The 26,786-nt window shown below is 37.4% G+C and overlaps 3 protein-coding genes across 3 annotated transcripts; 2 read left to right on the top strand and 1 right to left on the bottom strand.

The window, feature by feature from the left end:
• Positions 1-2,792: 2,792 nt before the first annotated feature.
• Positions 2,793-3,709, bottom strand: rasd3 (RASD family member 3). Its single transcript, XM_067404997.1, has one exon. The coding sequence runs from the start codon at positions 3,596-3,598 to the stop codon at positions 2,963-2,965; it is 636 nt and encodes a 211-aa protein (XP_067261098.1). The 5' UTR covers positions 3,599-3,709; the 3' UTR covers positions 2,793-2,962.
• Positions 3,710-8,711: 5,002 nt separating this feature from the next.
• On the top strand, positions 8,712-21,832 carry palb2 (partner and localizer of BRCA2). Its single transcript, XM_067404422.1, has 13 exons — positions 8,712-8,800; positions 8,977-9,023; positions 9,287-9,346; positions 9,496-9,664; positions 10,657-12,801; positions 15,057-16,504; positions 16,613-16,768; positions 18,242-18,324; positions 18,502-18,663; positions 19,575-19,691; positions 19,965-20,052; positions 21,235-21,383; positions 21,469-21,832. The coding sequence occupies exons 2-13, from the start codon at positions 8,985-8,987 to the stop codon at positions 21,674-21,676; spliced, it is 4,824 nt and encodes a 1,607-aa protein (XP_067260523.1). The 5' UTR covers positions 8,712-8,800; positions 8,977-8,984; the 3' UTR covers positions 21,677-21,832.
• Positions 21,833-22,233: 401 nt separating this feature from the next.
• Positions 22,234-24,854, top strand: ndufab1a (NADH:ubiquinone oxidoreductase subunit AB1a). Its single transcript, XM_067404578.1, has 5 exons — positions 22,234-22,414; positions 23,659-23,787; positions 23,901-23,988; positions 24,139-24,245; positions 24,593-24,854. The coding sequence occupies exons 1-4, from the start codon at positions 22,256-22,258 to the stop codon at positions 24,228-24,230; spliced, it is 468 nt and encodes a 155-aa protein (XP_067260679.1). The 5' UTR covers positions 22,234-22,255; the 3' UTR covers positions 24,231-24,245; positions 24,593-24,854.
• The last annotated feature ends 1,932 nt before the right edge of the window (positions 24,855-26,786 follow it).

Genomic DNA, 26,786 nt, shown 5'->3' with positions numbered 1-26,786 from the left:
GGTGTGGGTTCTGAAGGAGAGAAAGAGAGATAAACAGAAAGAGTGCCCTTGTGTCAAAAACATAACAGTGTGCTGTACAAACAATATGTACAATATCTTAGCCTACATTACATTATTGGACCATTTTAGAATTTATTTTACTGTCTCATCCAGTACCCTCAGATGTAAAAATAGCATTCATGAATGCACGTGAAGAAAAAAAAAATCTATGCAAATGTATTTTTTTCCATAGCTAATCAACCCATAAAGAAAAGACATGACTTAGATTAGCTAGGTGCTTTTTTGAGCGTATGCCTGTGTCTTTGTGAATACTGTGAAGTGTTTCCTAATAAGGTTGTTTACTGTTTTTCATGACAGCTTTCCCACTCTAGCACTCACGACCATCCCTGGCCTACTTCATTCACAAATGCACGCATACACCCACCGTTTCCTTATTAAAACAGCACAAGTGTCTCTCTAATAGGTTGTCATGGCAGTTAGATCATTTTAGCATGTATAAAAAGGTGGGTTGCATGGTTGAGAAAGGAAGTACTTAATTTTTGCATAAAAAATGTAAGCCTCCTTGAAAGCTAAATAAATTATAAATAGGCTAAATCAGACAGTCCCAAAATACTGTAACCTACGCATAGTCATTTATCTTTGGCCAGCTGGTACATTACTATGTGCCGACATTGAAATTATTCTTAATTTTGACAAACTGCCAGATATGACTGTAGCTGGCATATTTAGCAAAGTTTTTTCCACAATTGTGTTGTGCATTATAATGCTATTATGACCATGAACCTTGTAAATAATTTTTAGGAGGTGACAAAGCAGGGAAGCAAGGAGAACTGCAATGCGTTCAGATGGAAAGTTTTGAAATCTTCATGGAAATTGGGTCCAATTCCAAATAAGCAACAACAGTAAAGGCCCATTCACACCAAGAATGATAACTAACAATAACTAGCATCCACACCTACGCATAATATCGTTCTGTTTATAAGTGCATGCTGCAGTTTTGTAGTCTGCCACTTTAAATGCTAAAGCTGGATGGATTCTGGATTCTGATTGACTGCCAATGCTGTCAATCATTCTGAAAGTTATTCCAACTAACATTTCACTGTGCTTTTATTGTTTTAATGATTTAATAATGCTTTGAAAAAAATAAGCGAAGATGACGAACATATGTCAAGGAAGAACATAAAATGAACTAGTATAAACAAGCAAGAGTTGGTTGTCAGTCGCCAGCAGTACACCAGCTCCAGTCAAACACTTAAAACTGTCCTGTTTTATAGCTAACATTACACCAACAGCACATCTTGGTTCTGAGAAACACAGCAAAACCGCAACCTCTGTGTCCGTTTTCAGGCCTTCCTGCTTAGGTCTCTCCAGCACTGGAAATCTTTTCTAAAATTAAAGGCCTAAACTCTTGCCTGATCATATCCCTTCTTTTTCCAGTGATATTCCTCTGACCTTTTCTCTTTTGTAATGTCTCTCAGCCATCTCTCCGTCTACAGTCTTGCTTCAAATCTCCCTCTTGCTCTCTCTCTCCTCACCCATCATGAGTGGACAGAAAATGTCATTCCAAACCTGTAAGACCTTCGTTTCTCTTCGGAACACAAATTAAGATATTTTTGATAAAATCCGATGGCTCAGTGAGGCCTCTATTGCCAACAAGATAATTAACACTATCAAACGCCCAGAAAGCTACTAAAGACATTTTTAAAACAGTTCATGTGACTACATGTTATGAAGCGACGAGAATACTTTTTGTGTGCCAAAAAACCAAAATAACGACTTTAGTAATGGGCAATTTCAAAACACTACTTCATGCAGCTTTGAAGCTTTACAAATCTTTTGTTTTGAATCAGTGGTTCGGAGCACGTTTCAAACTGCCAAAGTCACGTGAACTATTGAAATTGTGAAACATTTATGACGTAACGAAGCCTTGTTTACTGAAATCACATGACTTTGGCACTCCGAACCACTGATTTGAAACCAAAAGATTCGTAAAGCTTCATGAAGCAGTGTTTTGAAATCGCCCATCACTAGATATTGTTGAATAAAGTCATTTTTTTGTTTTTTTGGCGCACAAAAAGTATTCTCGTCACTTTATAATATTAAGGTTGGAGCACTGTAGTCACATTAACTGTTTTAAATATGTTTTTAGTACCTTTTTGGACATCTGAAAGTGTTAATGATCTTGCTGGCAATAGAGGCCTCACTGAGCCAATTCATCAAAAATATCTTAATTTGTGTTGCGAAGATGAACAAAGGTCTTATGGGTGTGGAACGACACGAGGGTGAGTAATTTAATAATTTTTGGGTAAACTAACCCTTTAAGGACATGATGATATTATTTGCAGTCTGTGAGCTCTCATGTCTGATCCCAATAGTAAAGAAAGGGTGTGACACGGTGTTGAGTCATGCAAATACCTGAGCACACAGACTGATAGACCATCTGTAAGGTGCAGAGCTGACATTATTTATTGAGGAAAGGTGAGGACATTCAGCACATGTAGCAAAACCCTTCACATCTTCTATAAGTCAGAGCAGCAAGGTGCAGAAAACACTTATTGACAGTCTGGCCTAGATAATGATAATGTTTCAAATGAATGGATATAAAGTATATGCCTCTCCTTCATTCCTATACAAATAAAAACATGTCTGTCTGTTGCATGCACAAGTTTGTTGTTGTAGGCTACTTTTCTTGTAGCCTATAGTCACATTTGATTGACTATTACCTTCTATGGAACAAGCCAAGGAGTATGCAAAGAAAAACACATATTGATTGGAACATAATTTGCATTTATTCATTCATTTAAGATCTCACAGAATAGCAGTCATAGAACAGAAAACCCTTTTATGTTTATGATAAAGTATCAACATTCAGTGTCCCTCAACATTTATGGAGTCTATTTGATCCAGAACACTCAAGCATCAGTATGATGCATAACAATATATAACGTCCCGTAAATGTCCATTAAGACAAGATACAGCTGTTGTTCTTCTTCATTTGAGTTTTTTTCCGTGTCTCTGTAAGCTCTCTGGTCACTGTCTGCGTCCGTCTGCGCAGTGCCGGGCTCACGCGGCTCGGTAACTTCATCTGTTGAAGCAAGTCCCGAAACACACCGTTGACATTCTCGCCGGTGCGCGCGGACGTCTCCACGAAGCCCGCGCCCCAGTCCTCCTCTACCGTGCGCATCACCTCAGCAGTAGCCTGGCGACCCCGACTGCCCAGGTCCGCTTTGTTCTCTATCACCGTGATGCCCGTAAACTTCTCCCCTTTCAACTCCAGAATCTCCTCACGGAGTCGCTGCACCTCATCCAGGGAGTCTGGCTCGTCGGCGGAGTATACAAGCGCAAACGCGTCCCCGGTTCGGATGCACAGAGCGCGCATCGCTGGGAAGGCATAACTGCCGCTCGTGTCCAAGATCTCAATGCGCACCCTCGCGCCGTCCGTGTCGTACTCGAGCGCGTGAAGCTCTTCCACCGTGCGCGTGTATTTGGAATCGAAGCGATCCTGCAAGAAGCGGGTGATCAGGGCAGTTTTTCCGACTCCGGCGGCGCCCAGAAACACAAAGCGCACAGACCGATGCTCCCGCACCAACAAAGACATATTCCTTCAGTCGTTAATTTTATAAATTATAGTTTGCAGAAGAGATTTTTGATGAGCAAACATTCAATAACACATATGAATCAGATACTTTGAGTGTGCTAATGTCGTCGAGATCCGGTATTCAGTGGTGAGAAGAGACAAGGATGCTGCCCTTATATTGCCTGAATACGTCCTACGTATCACTCAGTTGTAGCCAATGGAAACGCGAGTGACGTGACGCGTGGGTTTCTGTGTTGTAGAGTTTCACATTGTGCGAAATATTTACTAAATTCAGGAGTTCAGCTAGGGGTTAGTAGGAAAATGTCGAGGCGCAAACTGTTGGGGTTCATTAATCTCGTGCAAAAGTTGTCTGTTGGTGCCATAACCCTCTATGGTACGCATTATGCTCTAACCATGAAATATTTTTTCAAATACGTTTTTATTGCATGAAATAGCTTCAATTATGGAAATCGAAAAAGATTTAAAAATAAAAAAAAATAAAAATAATTTTATGGGGGCGGAAGGTACTTGGCAACTCTGTACCACAATGGAAAGTAGTTTTTCAATAAAATTATGATTTTCTTTTCTATTTAAATGCACATTTCTTTTAGAAATTGATAGATTTATATACTTGGAACTCATGAAAACCAAAAATAAGCAGATCCCTAACTCTAAGTAGAGCTAACTCTGCACTCTTCCTATTGCCCTTTCCGTAAAATATTGCTATGCATTTTCTGAAAAGAAGAAATAATTGTGTTATTTATACATAAATACAACTATACTACAAAAAAAAAAAAAAAATAAAAATAAATAAATAAATAAATAACTGCAATCATATTGTTGATTGTTGAAAAAAATCCCAATGGGGAAATACATTACTGCAATTCCACTGTATAAATAAAACTTTCTACTTTACTTGTCAAAGATGCTGCAAAAAAATCCCCCTTGAGAAGAGATGATTAAAAATGAGAGCAATTTCTGGAGGACTTCAACAGTCCTCCTAGTGAGGGTGACAGTGGGAAAGAGAGTTTTTGAGGGACATTCAAATGTCATGGGAATTAAAAACAGCACATCATTGGCAACCTTAAGGCATACCCTTTTAATTCCCATAGTGCAATATATTGTATTTTTTCTGAATAACAAGGAAATGAGTAGAAATTGTTGCCATGGCAAACCTGTATGAATTTCTTTCTTCTGCTGAACACAAAAGAAGATATTTTGAAGAACATGGGTAACAGCTGATGGGCCCAGTGATGGAAGTCAGTGGGGCCCATCAACTGTTTGGTCACCGACATTCTTCAAATTTGGGGAGGGGTACACTTATGATATGCAAATATATAATAAAGTGGTGAATGATGACAGTACTTTTTATGAATGTAAAACTAAACACGGGACGGTATTGCTATGGTTACCTCTTTAGTCATGATTTGTTTACATGATGAGTCTATGACAGGTGAAATAACCTAACTTTTGAGGTTGCTGAAACATTTGAAAAAATTATTAATTTGTCAAATCTCACTTTATTTATTTGTCAATTTTATTCATTTTTGCTAAACATATTTCATATTCATAAACAAATATCGTTGAAGTGTGTTTCACAAAAAAAAATTGAAATTTCAGAGTGGAAATTGAATTAGCAAAAAAAAAAATAAAAAATTGAATTAGCAGGATACAGTAAGTTAAGAAAAGTGTGCTATTCCAGCCAGGATTTCTGAGCCTGATTCTTGAGCGGTTTGGCAAACTATAGAAAGTTTTTTTTTTTTACTCTGCCCTGCATGTATGCTTATCTAACATCAGGGTTAATTATTGAACTAATGTGTGAACAAGCCAGTTCTTTGATGTCTAATATTTAATATTTTACTTGATGTATTGACTGACCTTTCAAAGACTTTCATAAGACTTCAGGAAATTACCTATTTAATGATCTTAATTTATTTGTTTCATCATGTTGTCCTTTCATAAAAAAATGGTTGAGTACTTATTAAAATGTGTAAAATGTTCAAAACAGCATTATATGCTTAATTGCTTAAGCAAGGCTGCAACTTAATTGCCATTAATTCGAAGACAGAAAGCGCATCCTGAGGTCCGTAATACTTCAAACAACTGTTTCATGAGCTCATCACGTCAGAGGTGAGTTTCCATTCATTGCATATTAAAACTGAAGTATCAGATGGAAGGGATGGCAATACACATGGCCACCTCGGAGCACTGACATTTTCCACACAAACACTGTTTACGCAAGTCTGAAGGCTATGAAGTGCTTTGTCTATTTCCATATATATAGCATAAAAGACATGATTAATTTTATTTGGCTTCCAGTTCTGCCTTTTCTGAACTTTGTCTTGTTTATTAGTATATTTAATGCAGTATAGTAAATTTATATTAGTACATATTTATAGAATATTATGTAATCACATACTTAATATTCTATAAATATGTACTAATAAAAATGCAAAATCACATAATGTGATTAACCTATATTTATTAAGACATAAGTCTGTGCTCAGGACAGCATGTGACTTTTTGACATCAGACAGCAAATGTCAGAGAGCAGAGAGGTGACATTTTGTATGTAAATGCCAGGATTAACATAGACATCCTCTTCACCCACACATACACTACAACACTATCACCTCCAAGGAACCATGACATATGGAGACCCACCTTTCTTGGATGGACCCTTAACATCCATGCTTGTAAAGAATGAATGAATGTCCTGTTTGATGCAAACCTCACAAGACATGTGATATTACTTTTGTAAAGTAGGCCTATTTTTTCCTTGAGGGAGTCTTTGTGGCAAGGTGGTTGCACCAGTGTCAATGAAGTAAGATGGACAAGCACCACACTCACATTTTCTTCAGAAAAAGTAAAAATCATTCTAGCTACGGTGCCTTCCAGTGTTATGTTGTTGTCATATTATTATTATTATTATTATTATTATTATTATTATTTAAATGTCTATATATAGTTTTTATTGATTTCCTTTCAGTTTTAGTATTAGTTATTTTAGTAGGCCTACATCAAGTTAAAGGGATAGTTCACCCAAAAATTAAAATTCTGTTATCATTTACTTAGCCACAAGTTCCTGTATACATTTCTTTGTTCTGATGAACACAAACAAAGATATTTTGAAGAGTGTTTGTAACAAAACAGTTGTGGGGCACCACTGAATTCCACAGTATAAGTCAATGGTGCCCCACAACTGTTTGAACAGAATGTTAACTTTTGAGTGAACTATCCCTTTAAACTAAATGAAAATGAGGGATGTTGATTTGACAACTAGCTGAAATACAATAAGTTTTATTTATTTTATTACAGTTAAAGGTGCAATATGTAAGAGTTCTGTCCGCTAGAGGTCGCTAGAAGCCTATTCAAAACAAAGGCGTAGCTTGATGACGCCAAGTTTGAGCGCGGAATCTTAAGACATGTGGTCTTCACCTCAACGGCCAGTAGAAACAATAGGGATAGGACTCAGGAAGAGATCATGTTCATGGATGCGGTATGAAGTATGAAGCAGAGCAGGATTGAGTGTTGTGGGAGCTGAACGAGGCCGCTGGAGCGATTGTGCGACACACGCCTCACGAGCAGCGGGACTTTTATTATGACACAGTCACCGGTGCTGCTTTTCCGGTCATAAGCATGAGGTAACACAGCTCTGTTTATAATATTAGATGCATTTGAGTGTGTTGAAAATGTTATAGCGTTACTCTGTGCGTTCGCTTGCCTGCTGTTGTGAGACACACTGCAGTAAGATAGATCGATTTTAGAATATCATATATGCTGGATGGCTTGTGTTGATAAATGGCATGCAATTAATTTTAAAACGTATTGTATGATGGAGAAAATTATGTATTACTGTTCTGCAATATAACAATTCATTTTCTGTCTATAAACGTAACCAAACAGTTGTTCCCTTGTCTATTAAAATATGTAAATATTAAAGCGTCTTTGGTGTTTCCATGTTTTTTTTTAAAAAAATAAAACCGGAAACCGAGGGTAATGTGGGTATGACGCAATTGACAGGCGACTCCTCACACATCCCGGAGACTTGAGTTGCGTCCTAAATGACGCACTATACACTACATACTTATACACTATGTACTTGTGCACTATGCACTCATCCATGTAGTGCGTGAATTGTATAAGGTTATTTTGTCATTTAACAACGGAGTCCGATACCCCCTCCTCTATGTAATTAAAGCTGCGACAGTTGAGTGCACGAAGTGTCCAACATTCCAGACTTCGTTTTTTCCGTTAATTTAGTGCATCATCCGGGTATTTAAAGTGCACTTTTTCTTTTTGGAATTTTCAGTGTGAACGCACTACTCACACTATTTATACTTAAAAACGACATAGAATAGTGCACAAATACGCAAATTGGGACGCACCTTTGGTTAAAATTTTTAATTTTCTCACGATTTACAAATAGTTGAAAACATTGGGATATCGTGAGTATTCAAGTGAACAAAATATATAACACTGGCCTAGTGGTTTTTTGGATATTTTACTGCTAAAATTTTACATATTGCACCTTTAATGTCTATTTCATTTCAAGTAACGAAAATGTTTTTAATGGATTTCATTTAAATTGCAGAAGCTTCAATAAAAAAGCTACTATTTGCCACTAACATCAGCTGCTGATAAAACTATTTTATCTATATTTTCCTTCTACATGTCATCTTTATGTAGGCTTCTTGACTAACGTTACTTGACTTGAGCACCGTTCCTCTAATGCAAATAGACACCTTTAGCTAATATTAATCTACCACACTGCGGTTCTTCTCACAAAGTACTACTTCACTGGTACCACTCAGATCAAGTTTTCTTCTTCTTCATTCTTTCTTGTTTTACGGGCGGCTCAGCTTATTGGTGCATTACCGCCATCTTCTGCTCCGCCAGAAGAAGTCTGGAAACAGACATTACTAAATGAGACGGATAATGCATACGTCTGTCTAAAATTAAATCATGCTCTTCTGGAGGCCATTTAATTTAATTATATAATAGATTATATGTCTAATGTTATATTGAACTATTTTAATACCAGTAGGAAAATCGAGTAAGTTAACATTTTCCTAAAGTTCACAGCATGTGATCTGTTGTCGATTGTTTTTGTCTGCAGTCAGAACTCGCGGGACGGTTGAGTGCGGCAAAATATTCCGCAAGTCTTGTCAGGTTAGAAACAAAACTCAAAACCAGCTTTTGAGAATAAAACAATTCACCTGGGTATGTAAACGAATGTTTAGTAAATGAAAATGATTGTTTGGGCAGCCAAATCTGTGTTTATTCATAAGTGCGTCTCAGTCAAGATGTTTGTGAGGTTGTTTACAGTTGGTTGATGTTTTCATGTCAAATGTACACCTGCATCTTATAAATAAAGAAATAACATATTAGCATATTAGTTTACAGGATGTCAGAGGAGATTCTCCATAACGAAGATAAAGAGACAGTAAGTTCATATTGTGGAAGCACCATTTGACAAAATTATACCATGGTACACAGTGTAAATACTATGGTACCTTTCAGCATACATGGTGTAGTAACATGGTATTAACATCTGATTTTCTCTCTGTACAATAGTAGTACTTTTAAAGGTACCATATAATGTTTTTATATGTAAGATTAACGTTTATTTACGTTTTAGTGTTTTTTTTTTTAATGTTATTACTTAACATGACAGATAAAAACATCATTATTTAATTTGTCATTAAGCTGAGAAGACGACTGGAGCAGCTTAAGCGAGAGTATGAGAGGACGGCACAGAGACTGCAGGTAAAGACATGCTGTATTTGTGATAATGGAAGAATTTGTCTTCAAACTGATGTTAAAACAATGATTTCTGCAGTATAATAGAGCTTGAATTGTCATAAAATCGAACTTGTTAAAACCTGTTAATGATTGTTTGTGTGTTTTTTGTTTAGAGAGCAGAGCATCATGATGCCACTTGCAGGCGTGTGCAGAACGGAGACTCTGACCACAACAGATTTACACAGATTGACTTTGCACACACATCTGAGCCGTCTATTACGACTTCTTTCATGCCGACCTCAGAATATTCTGAAAACCATCAGAATCTGCGACTACGGACCAGTAAGGCCATCTTCAGTATTAAATTAATCAAACATGAATAAATACAAACATGTTTCAGTGTTCTTGTTCCTAAACCATACAAGATTGTAAATGTGGCACTATTCATTTGGAAGCCTGAGTAGTTTGAGATACCTTTGATGACCATATACACCATTTTAAGATTTTTAATTTTATTCTTATTTTATATTTATATACAATTATAGTATTTACTAATATTTGTATTATCTTTTATTTTTTCATTTCAGTAATTCTGTTGTGTGCTTTTGTCATTTTAATTCATTTATTAAATATTTCAATTTTTCTTTAATTTATTTTTATTTCATTTTATTTTAGTACTTTGTTTTTAAGGCAACATTTAGAAAATGTTTAATCTAATTATATTTTATATTTCAGCTTTGTTTCGATTAATGAAAACAATTTTTAATAGTTTATTAAATAGTTTTAACAACATTTACCACACATTGTTTTCACCACTTAAGGAATAGCGCTCTATCTAAGTAGTTGGACATATGAACTGGCAAAACATCCCATAGGATTGAAAAATGCCCAAAATATTTATTTTCCCATACTTAATTGTAATATTAATGTTACAGGGATAGTTCACCCAAAAATGAAAATTCTGTCATCATTTACTCACCCTTAAGTTGTTCCAAACCTGTATGGATTTCTTTCTTCTGCTGAACACAAAAATTTTGAAGAATATGGGTAACCAGACAGTTAATTTGCACAATTGACTTTTGATAGTATGGATAAAAAAAATACTATGGAAGTCAATGGTGCCCATCAACTGTTTGGTTACCGACATCCATCAAAATGTCTTCTATTGTCTTCAGCAGAAGAAAGAAATTCATACAGGAACAACATGATGGTGAGTAAATGATGACAGAATTTTCATTTTTGGGTGAACTATCCCTCTAAAGAGTGTTGAAAATAAGTTAAATGCATACCAGAACCTATTCAATTCTAAATACTTTTTCTTTTTGCTTTTTCAGACATAGTTGCAGAAACAAACAGCTCTGTACAGAAAATTCCTGCCATAAAATTGCAACACACAGAGATTGCATCCACACCACCTTTGTACTCCCTTGAATGCAGGCGAACTCCTGCCCACCGCCTGCGCTCCAAGCGCAGTCGATTGCGCCTACAGAACAAAGAGCGAGAATCGGACACTGACATCAGTCAAGAGAAAGAAGGAGATGGATGTGAAGACAATATTCGTGAAAAGGAGAAGGGTAGTGAATTTATTGATAAAGAGAAAAGTCTGAAAGGAGTGAGAAATGAAGGTAAGAAGGAAGAGAAGGACTGTGAAAAGAAAACAAGAACAAGAAAACAAGAACAAGAAATTAAGATGATGCCAGCTATAGGGGAGAAGAACCAGGAGAGGCCTATAGGAGTAAGTACAGATTGTAAAGTTTCTAAAGCATCACAAGAACTGGAGAATGATGGGAAAAGAGAAGGGCATTGTGTATTAAACTGCTCTGTGAGCCAATCAGATAACAAACTGCCAGTGATTTCAAGTGAAGAAAATAATTTAGAAATTCAAAACATTCACTGGAGCAAGAAAGAAGATAACGTACCTCTGATTGATCGGCCTGTTGAGAAAAAAATACAGTCAGAAAAAATACAGTCAGGTTCAGCAGTGCCTATTCAAACCTCATCTTTCTCTCAGCCATCTGAAGCAGTACAGATTACTGACAAATCAGAAGAGATGCTTAAACAAACAAACCAGTTGCTCACAGACTCAAATAAAGGTTATGATGACAGAATAGACATTAAACACTCCTCGTTTACATCTGGCATTCTGGATTCTTGCACGCTGGTTGAGGGTTTACCGTTTCCTGTGGAGTATTATATTCGGACGACACGGCGCATGGCTGCATCTCACAGCTCTGTCGATCTAGATGCTGTCATTTACAGCCAGCTCACTGGGGGGCGGGGCAGACGCAGGCTCAGCCAATCACAAATGAGTGGTAGAGGTCACATGACCCCAGAGCGTTCAGAATCAGTCTCCAAGTCCACAAACCAGGCCAGATGCAGAGGAAAAGGTCATAGAGGGAGGAGAGGAAGAGGCCGTCGAAGAGGCACTGCAGGTAGGGCCTCATGTGACAAAGCTGCCCAAGACTGTTCAATTTCACATCCTGCAAGTGATTCTCAAGCAGATTCAGAATCTCTTATAGAATCAAAGTCCGACATTGAATCAACCAACCAATCAGATTTGGTCCTTGATGAGCCACAGGAATCTCAGCCAATCCATTCACCTGGTTCTACAGTAAGTTTGAAGCCAAGGCCAGAGCAGGGAGTTGCTCAAGATTTTAAGCATCTCCCAGATTCTCAGCTTTACTTTGATTCCCAACTTCGTGTGGATTCAGATTTGTACCAAGCCAGATTCAGAGGAAAAGGTCAGAGAGGGAGGAGAGGCCGTCGAAGAGGCACTGTAGGTAGGGCCTCATGTGCCAAAGCTGCTCTAGTTTGTACAGTATCACATCCTGCAAGTGATTCTCAAGCAGGTTCAGAGTGTCTTATGGAATTGAAGTCTGACACTGAATCACCCAGCCAATCACAGTTGCTCCTCAAACAGCTACAGGCAAAGTCCTGGCCAATCCAGTCACCTGGGCCTACAGCGAGTTTGAAAACAAGTCCAGAGCAAGAAGTTACTCAAGACTTTAAGCATCTTCCAGATTCTCAGCTTCACTTTGATTCCCAACTTCTCGTGGATTCAGATTTGTATCAGGCCAGATTCAGAGGAAAAGGTCAGAGAGGGAGGAGAGGAAGAGGCACTGTAGGTAGGGCCTCATGTGCCAAAGCTGCTCTAGATTGTACAGTATCGCATCCTGCAAGTGATTCTCAAGCAGATTCAGAGTCTCTCATAGAATCAAAGTCTGACACTCAATCACTCAGCCAATCACAATCGGTTCTTGAACAACCACAGACAGAAACTTGGACAATCCAGTCACCTGGGCCTACAGTGAGTTTGAAGACAAGCCCAGAGCAAGGAGTTACTCAAGATTTTAAGCATCTCCCAGATTCTCAGCTTTACTTTGATTCCCAACTCCTCCCAGATTCAAATTTATACCCTATTTTCAGAAGAAAACATGGACAAACTGGAAGAGAGTGTCAGACAAGTTCTAAAAAAGATGGTGAGATTTATATTTTAAAATATTTTGTCTGTCTTGTATGTTTTTTATTTATGAATGTATTATTACATTTATTCCTGTGTAAATCAAACATTAGGGCAATGGTTCCCAACCCTAGTCCAGGTTTGAAGAACCCCAGCACTGCACAGTTTAGATGCCGCCCTCAAAAACATCGGATTCAACTCATCAGCTCGTTAGTAAAGACTTCAAGACCTCAGATGGGTCTGTCCGATAAGGCTGGCCATACACTAATGATTTTTTAAAATCTTAACCTGTTTTAAAACTGTGGGAGACCACAGACATAAGGGCAGTTTCAACCAATTTTTAGCAGTATAATCCTTCGAATGTACACACTGGAAGATTCGTCTGGATCGCGAGACCATTGCACACCTGTCGATTGTAGTAACATTTTTACAGTCAGACTGAGACTCGTGAGATCAAATGTGACTTCAGAAGAAAAACAAATGGAGGACGATCGACAGTGCGAGTTTTGTTTTACAGGAAGAAAAAGGAGAAAAAAAGAATATGGGTGATCTTTCTCAATACTCCACTTTTGTGGCATGTTTGGGGCTGCTATAGAAGCATGCAACATCCAGTTGGTGAAGCTTGCTCACTCATTGTCCAGCCTGATCAAGAGTCATAAATATCAAACATGCTCTGACGTGACTGGGAGCAGTGAAATAATCGTAATGACACCGCAATTGAGGACAAAAAGTCAGTTGCGAGAAACCTCGAATTGGGCCACACCCCCTAGATTGTTGGAGTGTGCAGATCGGGCTCAAAATCGGCCTTAAAATATTCAAGTGTGTGGCTGGCCTAAGAGAGACATCCCAGATGTGCAGTGTTGGAGGTACTCCAGCATCAGGATTGGGAGCCACTGCAGGAGAGCATGGTGCTAGCAATGCCAAAGTCATGGGTTCAAATCCCAGGAAATGCATGAACATAATTATAACTTGACAGTTGTCAAACATTGACCAAAACTTTACAGTTATGCAGAATATAAGATGGTAAATATTAAATTTATGAGTTGTCAATACATTACATAACCTAGGGTATAATTTTATCCCTAAATCTAACATATCTGACACAAAATGATAACTGCAAATCCATGTTTCGCTGCCTGAATTCCAGTTGTTTCTGTGAATTGCAGCGATTCAAAAAAGATCTGATTTCTTGTTGAATCTTTTTGTACAGTGAATCATGAAGGTCTTTCTCATTTTAGATGGTTTTTGTGTTTTTTTTTTTTACGGTATTCAAGCTGAACACCATGCCGGGGGGAAACAATCGGTCTCCATTGACTTTGTATTGCGGGAGGCTGCCTCCTTGTCATTTCTGACCTATAACAAAAAACAGAACAAGGTCTAAAAGCTGCTATGTGACAAGGTGTGCAGCAAACAAGCTAAAATAAAAAACAGAACTAAGTTTTTCATAAGCTACCGAACCGTAAAAGCCAGCCTTTTAAGGAGAAAAAAATGGATACAGGCAGTAAGAAGTAAAGCATCAGCTTTTAAACCATCAGGTAAATCCTCACATTCAATATGCCTCAGTATGCCTACACTATGTGTGCAGTAAACATTTAGTCACTGATAAGTCAAATATCCAAATGTCAGTTTTATATATTATATTTCCTGTCGCTGATTACGTTCCCCTCCAGTGGACGTAGTTCTCAATGTAAAATAACATGTCACAATTGCCTGTATCCACTTTTGTGTCCTTAAACGCTCGTTTTTTGGGTCGAAAGCTTATAAAAACTTCTGGGTTTTTGGTTCTGGGTTTTTTAGCTTGTTTTCTGCACACCTTGTCACATAGCAGCTTTTAGACATTTTCCTGTTTTTTGTTATAAGTCAGAAATGACAAGGAGGCAGCCTCACGCAATACAAAGTCAATGGAGACGGTTGGATTGTTTCCCCCCCTGGTAGGCGTGGTTTTCAGATTATGACGCGTGTCACTCTGTCTCTATGCTGCCACTCACCCTGCATCCCAATGTGCATACTATCCACCCTATCAGCCCTAAATAGTATTGAAAATTACTAGTGTCACATACTATTTAGGATGGATAGTATGCACATTGAGACGCAGGCTCAGTCTTTTTGCCATTCGCTGGGTGTAACCGCAGCAACTCTACTGTGATGTCATGTTTTTGTGTCATGTCATGCCCTCTATAAGAGCATCTGCCAAATGCATAAATGTGAATAAAAATTGATGCGTAACAGTCACATTCACAATAATAATGTTTGTGAATCATTTTTGCATTTTAGATCAGTCACCTCTTCTGCCATCAATAGCTTCACTCATTCAAGCTCTTCAAGAAAATGATACGAAAACTGGACTGCTGGCTGCTGTTGATATCCAGGATTTCCACCTACCTGATGATGATTTTGGACAACTAAAGCTCGAAAGATTGCGCTTGTCAACTTCAGCTGTAGAACCTTTCGCACAACGCCCCCTAGTGTACAACACACGGCAGAGCAGCAGGCGCCAGAGAGTGAGTGGGAGAATAAGAAATTGTGAAGTACGCTACTCAGAGTGTGAACTATTTACTCGAGAACCCCTAACTACCTCTTCTCTTGAGGATAGTTTACCTCTTTCTCAGTCAGTCCCCACTAACCAATCACAGAGAGAGATACAGATGGACCTCAACGTTGTAAATGAAATGAAGACCATCTCTTCAGATCTCATGGACAGCAGACAGTTTGGCCAAACTGAACCAGACAAAAGGATAAGTAATGAGACAAAAGTGGAATCTTCTGAACCTGAAAACATTAGTGAGCTTCACATAAACCAGATGCAAAAAGAATCTCACATGCCCTCTGAGAACACCTCGCTTTGCCCCGTGATATTGAACTTGAGTCCGTCTCTGACCCCACAAATGCAGAAAGGTCAAGATCCTCTTCTACCATCTTTGGGAATGTCCCCTCACTTTTTGATTCCAGGTTCACCCATAGACCTCCGGTCACCTCTCTTTTCTCCATCTGGTGTCTTTAGGTCTCCCTCTTCAATCTCACTTAAGGGGTGTGTGTCTCCAGAATCAGTCTCAGCTAAAACATCAGGGATCATCAAAAATTGTAGCTTTTCTAATAGTGGGGATCAGGGAGGTTCTGAAACACCAAATCAAACTCAAATTAGTCAAGAAACAATGACAAAAGTTCAAAATACTGTGAAACCAGGTACTCCATTACAAAACAATGCACTGGGATATGAAAACTTAAACAGCCCAGAAAAGGAGTTCTCATGCATCTCAGAAAATGAACAGGAACGTGAATGCAGTTTCAATACAAAAAGCAATCTTGAATGTGGAAATAAAATCAATTGCACACCAGAAAATGAAGTTATTCCTGACCCAGGGAGATTTAAAAATCTTTTTGAGTCTGAAATCCAAACCCAGAACAATTTTGAAATGGAGGTTAAATCCAATAAACACACTGAGGTTGGGTCAGAAATCCAAAGTAATGCCATTACAGATATGAAACAGTTTAAGTCTGGTAATGTAGATCAAACTCCTGTTGAGACAACCTCTTTGGACACTTCCACCATTCGGCGATCAGAAACAACGACAGATTCTGACAATAACAGAACTCAATCAGAGGAACGTAACACTGATGCATCCAACAATCTGACATTATTACATGAGGAAACCGTAACTGCCACATCATCCAGTGATGCAGCTGGTTGTTCTGGAGTCCTGCAGGAGATGCACACTTTTAAGGTATCAATAAATTAAAAGAAATAATCTATTGATATGCAAAGCAATGATATGTGCTTAATTGTCTAATTACCTAATATGTATGTGGTTGGTGCTTGTCTTTGTATTAAGGCACTGGAGGGCGGATGCGTGTTGGACTTGTGTTTGGTGCGATGGTCATTGGAGGATTGGTGCATTTGTGTGGCAGGAGAATGGAGCGTTTGCCTTTGGGCTCAGATGAAGGGAGTTCAGTCTTGGAGTCTTTTACACACCTGGACTTTTGCACAGGTAATCCAATTTGCTATGGCATTTCATCATAAATATAATATAAATATAAATATAAATGATTTATCTGTGCACATATTTTTTTTTTTATTTATGTGCCCTAATCTTTAATCAAAAACGTCAACCTCCCTTCCTTCTCAAAACAGTAACCTGCTCTTTTCATGACGTATATCTCGGCAGTGGGTGGAACTAAATATCCTCCAAAACTTCAATTTGGCATTCAGATCTGCCTCCATTTAGTTATCACTGCCAAGATCATGGGATCAATTCCCAGGAAATACATGAACATAATTATTGAATAGAGGGTATGCATTGAGAGTACCTTCCTGCCAGGACATGCCCCCTCAGTTAGACTGAGTGACAAAACATCCTGCAACATGACCTGTTTAAATAGAGGAAACGCCGAAAATGGGAGTAAAGCAAACTATCTTAAATTAAAGGCAGTTGGACTTGACAGTTGACAAATGTTGACAAAAACTTTACAGTTGCTCAGAATATAAGATGGTAAATATTAAGTTGATGAGTTGTCAATACATTATATAACCTAGGGCATAATTTTACCCCTAAATCCAGCATATCTGACACAAAATGATAACTGCAAATCCATGTTTCGCTGCTTGAATTCCAGTTGTTTCTGTGAAATGCAGCAATTCATTTGCTTCAGGGCGTTGCATTTATTAAGCAATGCCCAACTTCCTACAATCCAATCCATTCCCAAGGATGAAATAAAACCTGCCTTACATTCTTTTCTCATTCCAGAAGCCATTTCACTTAAATATGTCACAATAGGGAAGAAAAGACTATCACAACTTCTGTTTCATGCCAACTTTAAAGGGTTAGGAACGAAGATCATTTACTCACCCTCATGCCATTCCATACCCATAAGTCTTTGGTTAATCTTCAAAACACAAATTAAGGTATTTTTAATGAATCCGAGAGGTTTCTTTCCTTTCATTGAAAGTTCAAGTAAGCAAAACTTAGAAGATGGTCATAAAGTTGTTGTAAAACGAATCTGTATGAATCGAGCAGTTTAATTTAAGTCTTGTGAAGAGATATGATCGTTGTGTATGATGCACAGATTTAATTTAGGTTTTTATTCACAAATATACATAGAGCACATTGCATATAGTAACACGGAATGCTCCATAAGTTAGAACAAGCCTCATTGATTCTTGTGAAATGAACACGTTTAAGATTGCGTGTTTACCGTATGTGATGTGCTCTATGTATGTGTCTATAATTTTTTCAATGTAAATAAAAGTTTTAGTTACCTGGAATTTCAGTGGAGGGACAGAAACCTGTCAGGTTTCATTAAAGATATCTTAATTTGTGTTTTGAAGATAATGTCAACATGAGGGTGAGTAAATGATGACAGAATTTTCAGTTGTGGGTGACTCATTTATCAACTCATTATCACAATAATTAAAAAAATATGCCTAAATCCCTTTGCTTTGACTCCTGTGTTTGAATCTGTAGCCCGTGATGTCTTTGCAAGTGATTCCAGACTCTTCGGGCTTGCTTTGTGTGACTTTGGGTCACTTGGAAATCACAGAAACAAGGTAACAAAAATGGCATAATATAAAATTAGCAAAATTACCATTTAATTTAATTTCATCCTTTGAAAACAATGAACTCAAACACTTTGAGAACTGCGCTCAAAAACCAAGATGAGTTTTTGTGTTAGAATTCAATAATCTGAAACGCTAAGTTAATTCACTCTGTGTTCTTGAGTGCAGGGTGCTCTACTGTCAAAGTATGGATGGGACGTTCTCTCAGAACGTGGTGTGCAAGGACACATTGCAAGCAGTGGTGGGTGTGTCTAACAGTCGGCTTGTGTGTTGCTCCACCCCTGGAGATCAACAAAGGGTCAATGTGTTAACAGTGACTCAAGAGGGAAGGTAACAAACCATCATGCCAATATTAAAGGGTTAGTTCACCCAAAAATGAAAATTCTGTCATTAATCACTCAACCTGATGTCGTTCCACACCTGTAAGACCTTCGTTCATCTTCAGAACATAAATTAAGATATTTTTGATGAAATCCTAGAGGTATATGACTCATCCATAGACAGCAATTTAACCACCACTTTCAAGGTCCAGAAAGGTACTAAAGACATTTTTAAAACAGTCGATGTGACTGCAGTGGTTCAACCTTTATTTTATGAAGCAACAAGAATATTTTTGAAAAAAATAACGATTTTATTTAACAATCTCTTCTCTTCTGTGTCATTCTCATACGTTGTTTACGTCCAGCGCTTCCAGGTTGTATGTCAGAACGCCAACTCATTATTGGCCGGCTCCTGCGTCAGCATCACACGCATGCATCATGCTGCTCACATGATCAGCATTGGCCAATACTGAGCTAGCATCTGGACGTAAACACAGAAGCCTTCACTGTGCTTACTGCGTCACTTGCTTAAGGATATTGACAGGGAAGAGAAGAGATTGTTGAATAAAGTCATTATTTTTGTTTTGTTTTTGCGCACAGAAATATTCTTGTCGCTTCATAAAATTAAGGTTGAACCATTGCAGTCACGTCAACTGTTTTAAGAATGTCTTTACTACCTTTCTGAACCTTGAAAGTGTCGGTTAAAAAGTCATATACCTCTCAGATTTCATCAAAAATATCTTAACTTGTGTTACAAAGATGAAAAAAGGTCTTACGGGTGTAGAATGACATGAGGGTAAGTAACAAATGACAGAATTTTCATTTTTGGGTGAACTAAACCTTTAAAAACCCGAAACCCTTTTATATATATTATTCACTTGAAATATTTTAGCAAAACTATTCATTATTTCATAATTACAGGGTAGTGAACACTCTTCCCTTGGTGTCTGCAAAGCAGAACATTCGGACCCTTGCACCTGTAGAGGAGGAAAAAGATGCTCTGATTGGTTGGACAGAATGCAAAACCCTCCTCATATGGTGATGAATTGGGCAATATTGAGCCTTAAACTTTTAAATGATTTTTTAGTTAACTTTTTAACTGTATCTGTCCTGTACATTGAGATACAATTACAAGTTTTCTATTATTATATTGATGTTGTACTGATCTTTGTTTTGATTTTTTAATTATTAATTTCTGATTAAATTATTTTCTGATATGGTACTAAGAGTCAGTTTTGTGCATTTTCTTTTTTCAGTAAATGATTTTTTTTTTTTAATGATTATCTCTTTTGTCATAATTGTGTATTTCAGGAGCATGAAATCTGGCCAGCTGCTTCAGACTATATACCTGGAAAAGACTCTAACCATGACAAACTGCATGAAGGGATATTCTTACAGAGTGAGTGAGTGTATTGTTTAGGGATGTCCAGATCCGATCATGTGATCGGAAATCGGGCCCGATCACGTGGTTTCAGACTCGATCGGAATCGGACGTTACCTCCCGATCAGGACTCGGATATATATGTATTAGGGGTGCAACGGTTCTCGGTAAAAAAAAAAATATCGAACCGTGCCGTATGGTTTGTTTAAAATAGCAACGTGGAAAACAGACAGAGTTCAAATAATGTACGTTTCAGTCGATGGATGCGCAAAACGTTACAACAACGATAATCAAAAAGCGTGGACAAAACAGTCACTCTTTGTAAACTGTTAACTGCGAGTGCCGTCTGCTCTCATGTCCAGTCATTTACACCGTCATCACCCGGGTGTTGATACAGGTGAGACCTGAACAGCACACGTTGCTATCTGTATTTAAACTAACTCATTTAAGCCTTGCTGATTTAAACCTTCAAGAACAAGACGCGAAAGAGAACTTGCATGCGCTGTGAGAAGATTTGTGTGCGCTCATCCGAAGCGCGCACACGCTTATTCCAGTCAGCGCGCAAATACTGAGTTCTCTTTCAAGTCTTGCGCTTCGGCGGACAAATTCATACAAAAATTATTTAAAAATGCCCGTCCTAGCGATTATCCTAGCAAACATAGTCGGTTATGTCTTAAGTGAACGTATATTAGTCGAGAAAGACATCGCATGTGGAGCAGTATAGGTATGTACTGGATTGTGCATGCCTTAAAGGGAGAAAAAAATATTCCTGCTGCCTGTTTTTAATGTTAAATAAAACAACAAATAACAAAGAAATCACTTACTGCTCTTGACTGAATAGTTTTTGTAACTTCAATAATGATTAATCTTTATTTATTTTATACAGTAAAGATAATATGCAGTGATATTTTATATTTGATTACTTTATCCATTTTCTGTACGTGAAAACGACTGTTAGATACCTGAAAAACCTGAAAAGCACTGTTCCTGGATCTGTTTTTTCGCTCTTCTTTATTGTTTTTCATGTATTATAGAAGTATCGGATCGGGACTCGGTATCGGTAGATACTCAAAATCAAATGACTCGGACTCGGACTAAAAAAAACGGGCAAAAAAACGTGATCGGGACATCCCTAGTATTGTTCTCATGTTACTAAAATGAGTATGTGCCAGTAATAACCTTGTGCTTTCATTCCTGCAGGGTGTGCTGTGTGTATTACTTCAAAATGCAGGAAATGTGTGTGATGAAGAGAGTAACGCATCCCTTTTTACTCTGATTGCCATGAATCCTCTTACTGGCAAACACATCACACTGACCTCTATCAACTACCCTGATCAACACAAACAGCAGTAAGACTAGAAGCGATAAATGTTGTGATGTTAGTGCACATTATGTTAGCAGTAAAGTTGAATCAATATTACTCTCTTTCTCTAGGTTAATAGATGGTGATGTCTTGGGCTCTGGGCTCGTTGGCGTTTTTCAGTCTGGTCATGTTGTTGTTTGGGATCTTAGAGGAAGCGTGGCGAAAGTTGTTGGCGTGCTGGACGAGTTGTGTCGACTAGCTCGATGGGCAGGGCCAAACACTCTGCTGACTGGATATCTAAATGGGGATGTTAGTGTGTTTCATTACAAATCTTCATAAACAGATCAAACGTCCCAGTTCAACAAAATGTTTGTCAGTCACTTTAATTCAAAGTTCTTGAACACCATTTTTCAACAACATTTAAAATCTTACACTGTTAAAATCTTTTTAAAAAATGATTACACAAGATTTTGTGTTTGTGTTGTTAAATCTCAATACGGGCACAGCTAATTGTTACAGAGAATTTGTACTTTTTGTATGTGATATGTAAAAATATTTTACAAAATAAAATATAATTTTGTGAATGGACTTTTTTTTTCTGTGAAAGATTAAATACTTTATATGTCTTTAATTTTAAGGTTTTAGTTGGGAGGATGTTGAACTATATTATTTTATCCATTATTTTTTAAATGCAACAAAAAGAACAAAAAAAGAAAAGGTCATAACAGCTTTTATAGTTAAAGTTCATAGTTATTTGAATATTTACTAATATGTAATATAGTATGTGTGGTCAAACTAAAATTTAAATTTTTACTTTAAACTTACATTTTTAAAAAGTAATTTTTGATGTCTCGTGAGGACAGTGTGTCGCGCATGCGCAGTGGCAGTCTCGTGCATTGTGGGAGCGGATTGAGAAACATGGCGGCGCGCATCATTGCCCGGTGTGTCCGATCCCTGAACCACCGTTCCGTATATTTTAACCGTGTAAATAGTGCCGCGACATTAACAGCAGCTCCGCTCACCCATGGCCGAACATTTTCACATCTGACTAATGGACACAAGTCTCCGCTGGCGCAGGTGTGTTTTAATGATTGACTGATGACATCCAATGACCTACCCGTGTCTTTAGTTATGACTTCAACATGATGGACAAACTGCCTTATTTCACTTCTTTTCAGTTTATGTACGGTGTGCAGCAACGAAATAGGTGTGAACCAAGCGAGCTGAATGCAGTCAGCGAAATTGTTTCTAATTTAATGTGTTATCTTAATGTGGCATAACAGATAATTAGATTGGTCTTTTCTTATTTATCAATTTTTAATATCGTTTGCTGTAATCACTCATGGTTTAACAATTATAATAGTTTGTATGTATTACAAGATTGTACGTACAAATACCTTTATGAATGTTTAAAAGTTTAAAAATGTATAGTATAATGGCAACAATTTTCTTTGATTCATTCTTTCTCATTGATATTCTGAGATATTAAACAAATATATGATTCACTTATCATAATACTCACCATTTATCATTAACTGAACAGTTTCGTTAAAGTGTTTTTATTGTTACCTAAAACTAAAACTGTTAAATTGTCTTTGGTAATTGAAATAGAATAAAATATAAATATTAGATGAAAAACTTAATCTTAAGAAACTTAAATTAAAAAAAAATCGAACTGTTGAAGTACTAACATTACTAAAATTTGAAATAAAAAATAAAGCTAAGTAAATAGAAATATGAAAATGACAATAGCACATAACAAAACTGCTAAAACTTAAGATAAAATGAAAACTGAAAATATAAAAATAAAAGCTAATTCAAAACTTTAATACTATAATCATATATAAATATTATTAAAACAACACTGCTCTAGGTGTCTATATGTGATCCTGGACCACAAAACCAGTCATAAGGGTCCATTTTTTTTAAACTGAGATTTATACATCATCTAAAAGCTGAATTAATAAGCTTGTTTGGAGAGGACAATATTTGGCCGGGATATAACTCTTTGAATATCTGGAATCTGAGGGTGCAAAAAAAATCAAAATATTAAGAAAATCTCTTTTAATGAAGTTCTTAGCAATGCCTATCCACTCACAAAAATACATTTTTTATATATTCATGGTAGGAAATTTACAAAATATATTCATGGAACATGATCTTTACTTAACATCCTAATGATTTTTGGCATAAAAGAAAAATCGGTAATTTTGACCCATACACTGTATTGTTGACTATTGCCACAAATATACCTGTGCGACTTATTTTGTGGTCCAGGGATCACATATATACTTTCTAAAATGTTTTGTTTTCTTCTGTAGATCTCTGGCAGTTCGTTTCAGGTCTTTCAGTGGAGGGCGTACGGTGACTTGCCTCCATTAACCCTAGAGACGATCCATGACCGCGTCCTCTATGTCCTGAAGCTCTATGACAAGATCAACCCTGAGAAAGTAAATACTCCATCAGTTTGATCAGATGGACATGTTTGTCTGAAATATTTCAAACCAGCTCCAAATATATTGCTCTCTGCAGATTAACTGTTTGATGATTTTTATTTTTATAGCTTCAGGCTACGTCCCACTTCATGAAAGATTTGGGATTGGACAGTTTAGATCAAGTGGAGATCATCATGGCTATGGAAGATGAATTTGGTTTGTACTTGCATTTACAAATGGTTATAATTAATTTCATGTATTACATTTCACATTATGACCATTGTTTTGTATTTATGGATTCTTTGAATGTATGCATTGTTGGATGTGTATTTACCCAGCTGATACAGTGTTTTCTCACGTGTACAGGTTTTGAGATCCCTGACGCCGAGGCAGAGAAGTTGATGACACCACAAGAAATTGCTCAGTACATCGCAGACAAGAAGGATGTCTATGAATGAGCATAAATATTCATTGTGAGTTTAGTTACTGTTTGCAATTTCTAAATATTCCAATAATAACCAACTGCAGAACCGCAGAGCCATACGTCACAACAGGACAGCAGTGCCAGACGAGCAGTCTCAGATCCGTGTTGGGGTATAGCTTATCATTAAGGGTAGGTTTAGTAGTTGGGCATTCATTAGGGTTGAGCTTTTAGATATAGTGAAAGGTAGGGTTAGTGGTTGGAGCGGGATACGCAATCGTCAGCACCACCAGAACTTCTGGTCTGACGCCACTGGCCTCAGTTCTGCAGATTTATCTTGAACATTCACTTCTGGTGGAGCTTATGCTTATGAATGTTTATTTGTTCTTTTTCATCCAGATAAAGATCATCCCGTCAGATGACAAAGACCATGGAGTTTTTGTCACAAACTGTTTGTTTCTGCAGTTCTTCATTCTTTATTCTTTTTGTATTTAGATACATGTTTAAATCGGTGTTCATAATTTTGTTTGTGGCTGCTTGTGATTTGCAGGTCTGCAGCATTCTATGCTAGATACACATACAAGCTCCTCATTCATACAAAAAGAGCTTGCAAATAATGTTAATAATTCATATGAATGCTACAACAATAAAGACTTTAAATCAGTTTGAAGCATCTTAATTATGTCTTCAGATGTACGTTATGAATCTTTGTCAATGTGATCAGTTCGCTCACTGATAAGATTTTTTGTTTTTTGACGTATAAACCAGAAAGTATTTATAAAAATTAAGGGTTACACTTTATTTTAAGGTGTCATTGTTACAGTGTAATTATATACAGTGGGTACAGAAAGTATTCAGACCCCCTTAAATTTTTCACTCTTTGTTATATTGCAGCCATTTGCTAAAATCATTTAAGTTCATTTTTTTTTCCTCATTAATGTAAACACAGCACCCCATATTGACAGAAAAACACAGAATTGTTGATATTTTTGCAGATTTATTAAAAAAAGAAAAACTGAAATATCACATGGTCCTAAGTATTCAGACCCTTTGCTCAGTATTTAGTAGAAGCACGCTTTTGATCTAATACAGCCATGAGTCTTTTTGGGAAAGATGCAACAAGTTTTTCACACCTGGATTTGGGGCTCCTCTGCCATTCCTCCTTGCAGATCCTCTCCAGTTCTGGCAGGTTGGATGGTAAACGTTGGTGGACAGCCATTTTTAGGTTTCTCCAGAGATGCTCAATTGGGTTTAAGTCAGGGCTCTGGCTGGGCCATTCAAGAACAGTCACGGAGTTGTTGTGAAGCCACTCCTTCATTATTTTAGCTGTGTGTTTATGGTCATTGTCTTGTTGGAAGGTAAACCTTCGTCCCAGTCTGAGGTCCTGAGCACTCTGGAGAAGGTTTTCGTCCAGGATATCCTGTACTTGGCCGCATTCAAAAAGCCCCGACTGGTGGAGGGCTGCAGTGATGGTTGACTTTCTACAACTTTCTCCCATCTCCCAACTGCATCTCTGGAGCTCAGCCACAGTGATCTTTGGGTTTTTCTTTACCTCTCTCACCAAGGTTCTTCTCCCCCGATAGCTCTAGGAAGGGTTCTGGTCATCCCAAACGTCTTCCATTTAAGGATTATGGAGGCCGCTGTGCTCTTAGGAACCTTCAGTGCAGCAGAAAGTTTTTTGTAACCTTGGCCAGATCTGTGCCTTGCCAAAATTCTGTCTCTGAGCTCTTCAGGCAGTTCCTTTGACCTCATGATTCTCATTTGCTCTGACATGCACTGTGAGCTGTAAGGTCTTATATAGACAGGTGTGTGGCTTTCCTAATCAAGTCCAGTCAGTATAATCAAACACAGCTGGACTCAAATGAAGGTGTAGAACCATCTCAAGGATGATCAGAAGAAATGGACAGCACCTGAGTTAAATATATGAGGGTCACAGCAAAGGGTCTGAATACTTAGGACCATGTGATATTTCAGTTTTTCTTTTTTATTAAATCTGCAAAAATGTCAACAATTCTGTGTTTTTCTGTCAATATGGGGTGCTGTGTGTACATTAATGAGGAAAAAAATGAACTTAAATGATTTTAGCAAATGGCTGCAATATAACAAAGAGTGAAAAATTTAAGGGGGTCTGAATACTTTCTGTACCCACTGTATTTATTGAGTACAGAATAATATTAATTGACAACATGTACTTACTATAGGGTTAGGGTAGGATTAGGATTTGGTTGAGGGTTAGTTGCATGTAATTATGCATAATTTACTGTTATTACTATGGTAAGTACATGTAACATATGTAACAAGGACACTGTAAAATAAAGTGTTACCGAATTAAGTATCAATGTTAAGTACACTACCATTCAAAGGTTTGGGGTTGGTATGATTTTTTTAAATGTTTTTGAAAGAAGTCTCTTATTCTCACGAAGGCTACATTTTTTTTTTAATTAAAATGTAATTTATTCCTGTGATCAAAGCTGAATTTTCAGCATCATTTCTCCAGTCTTCATTGTCACATGATCCTTCAGAAATCTTTTGTAAGATTCTAAATTTATTTACTTAAGCTTTTGATCAATTCAATGCATCCATGCTGAATAAA

The sequence above is a fragment of the Chanodichthys erythropterus genome, chromosome 12 (assembly GCF_024489055.1).
Source record: "Chanodichthys erythropterus isolate Z2021 chromosome 12, ASM2448905v1, whole genome shotgun sequence".
Lineage (NCBI taxonomy): Eukaryota > Metazoa > Chordata > Actinopteri > Cypriniformes > Xenocyprididae > Chanodichthys > Chanodichthys erythropterus.
The sequence above is the reverse complement of the archived record's forward strand: the minus strand, read 5'-3'. Positions and strand labels throughout refer to the sequence as shown.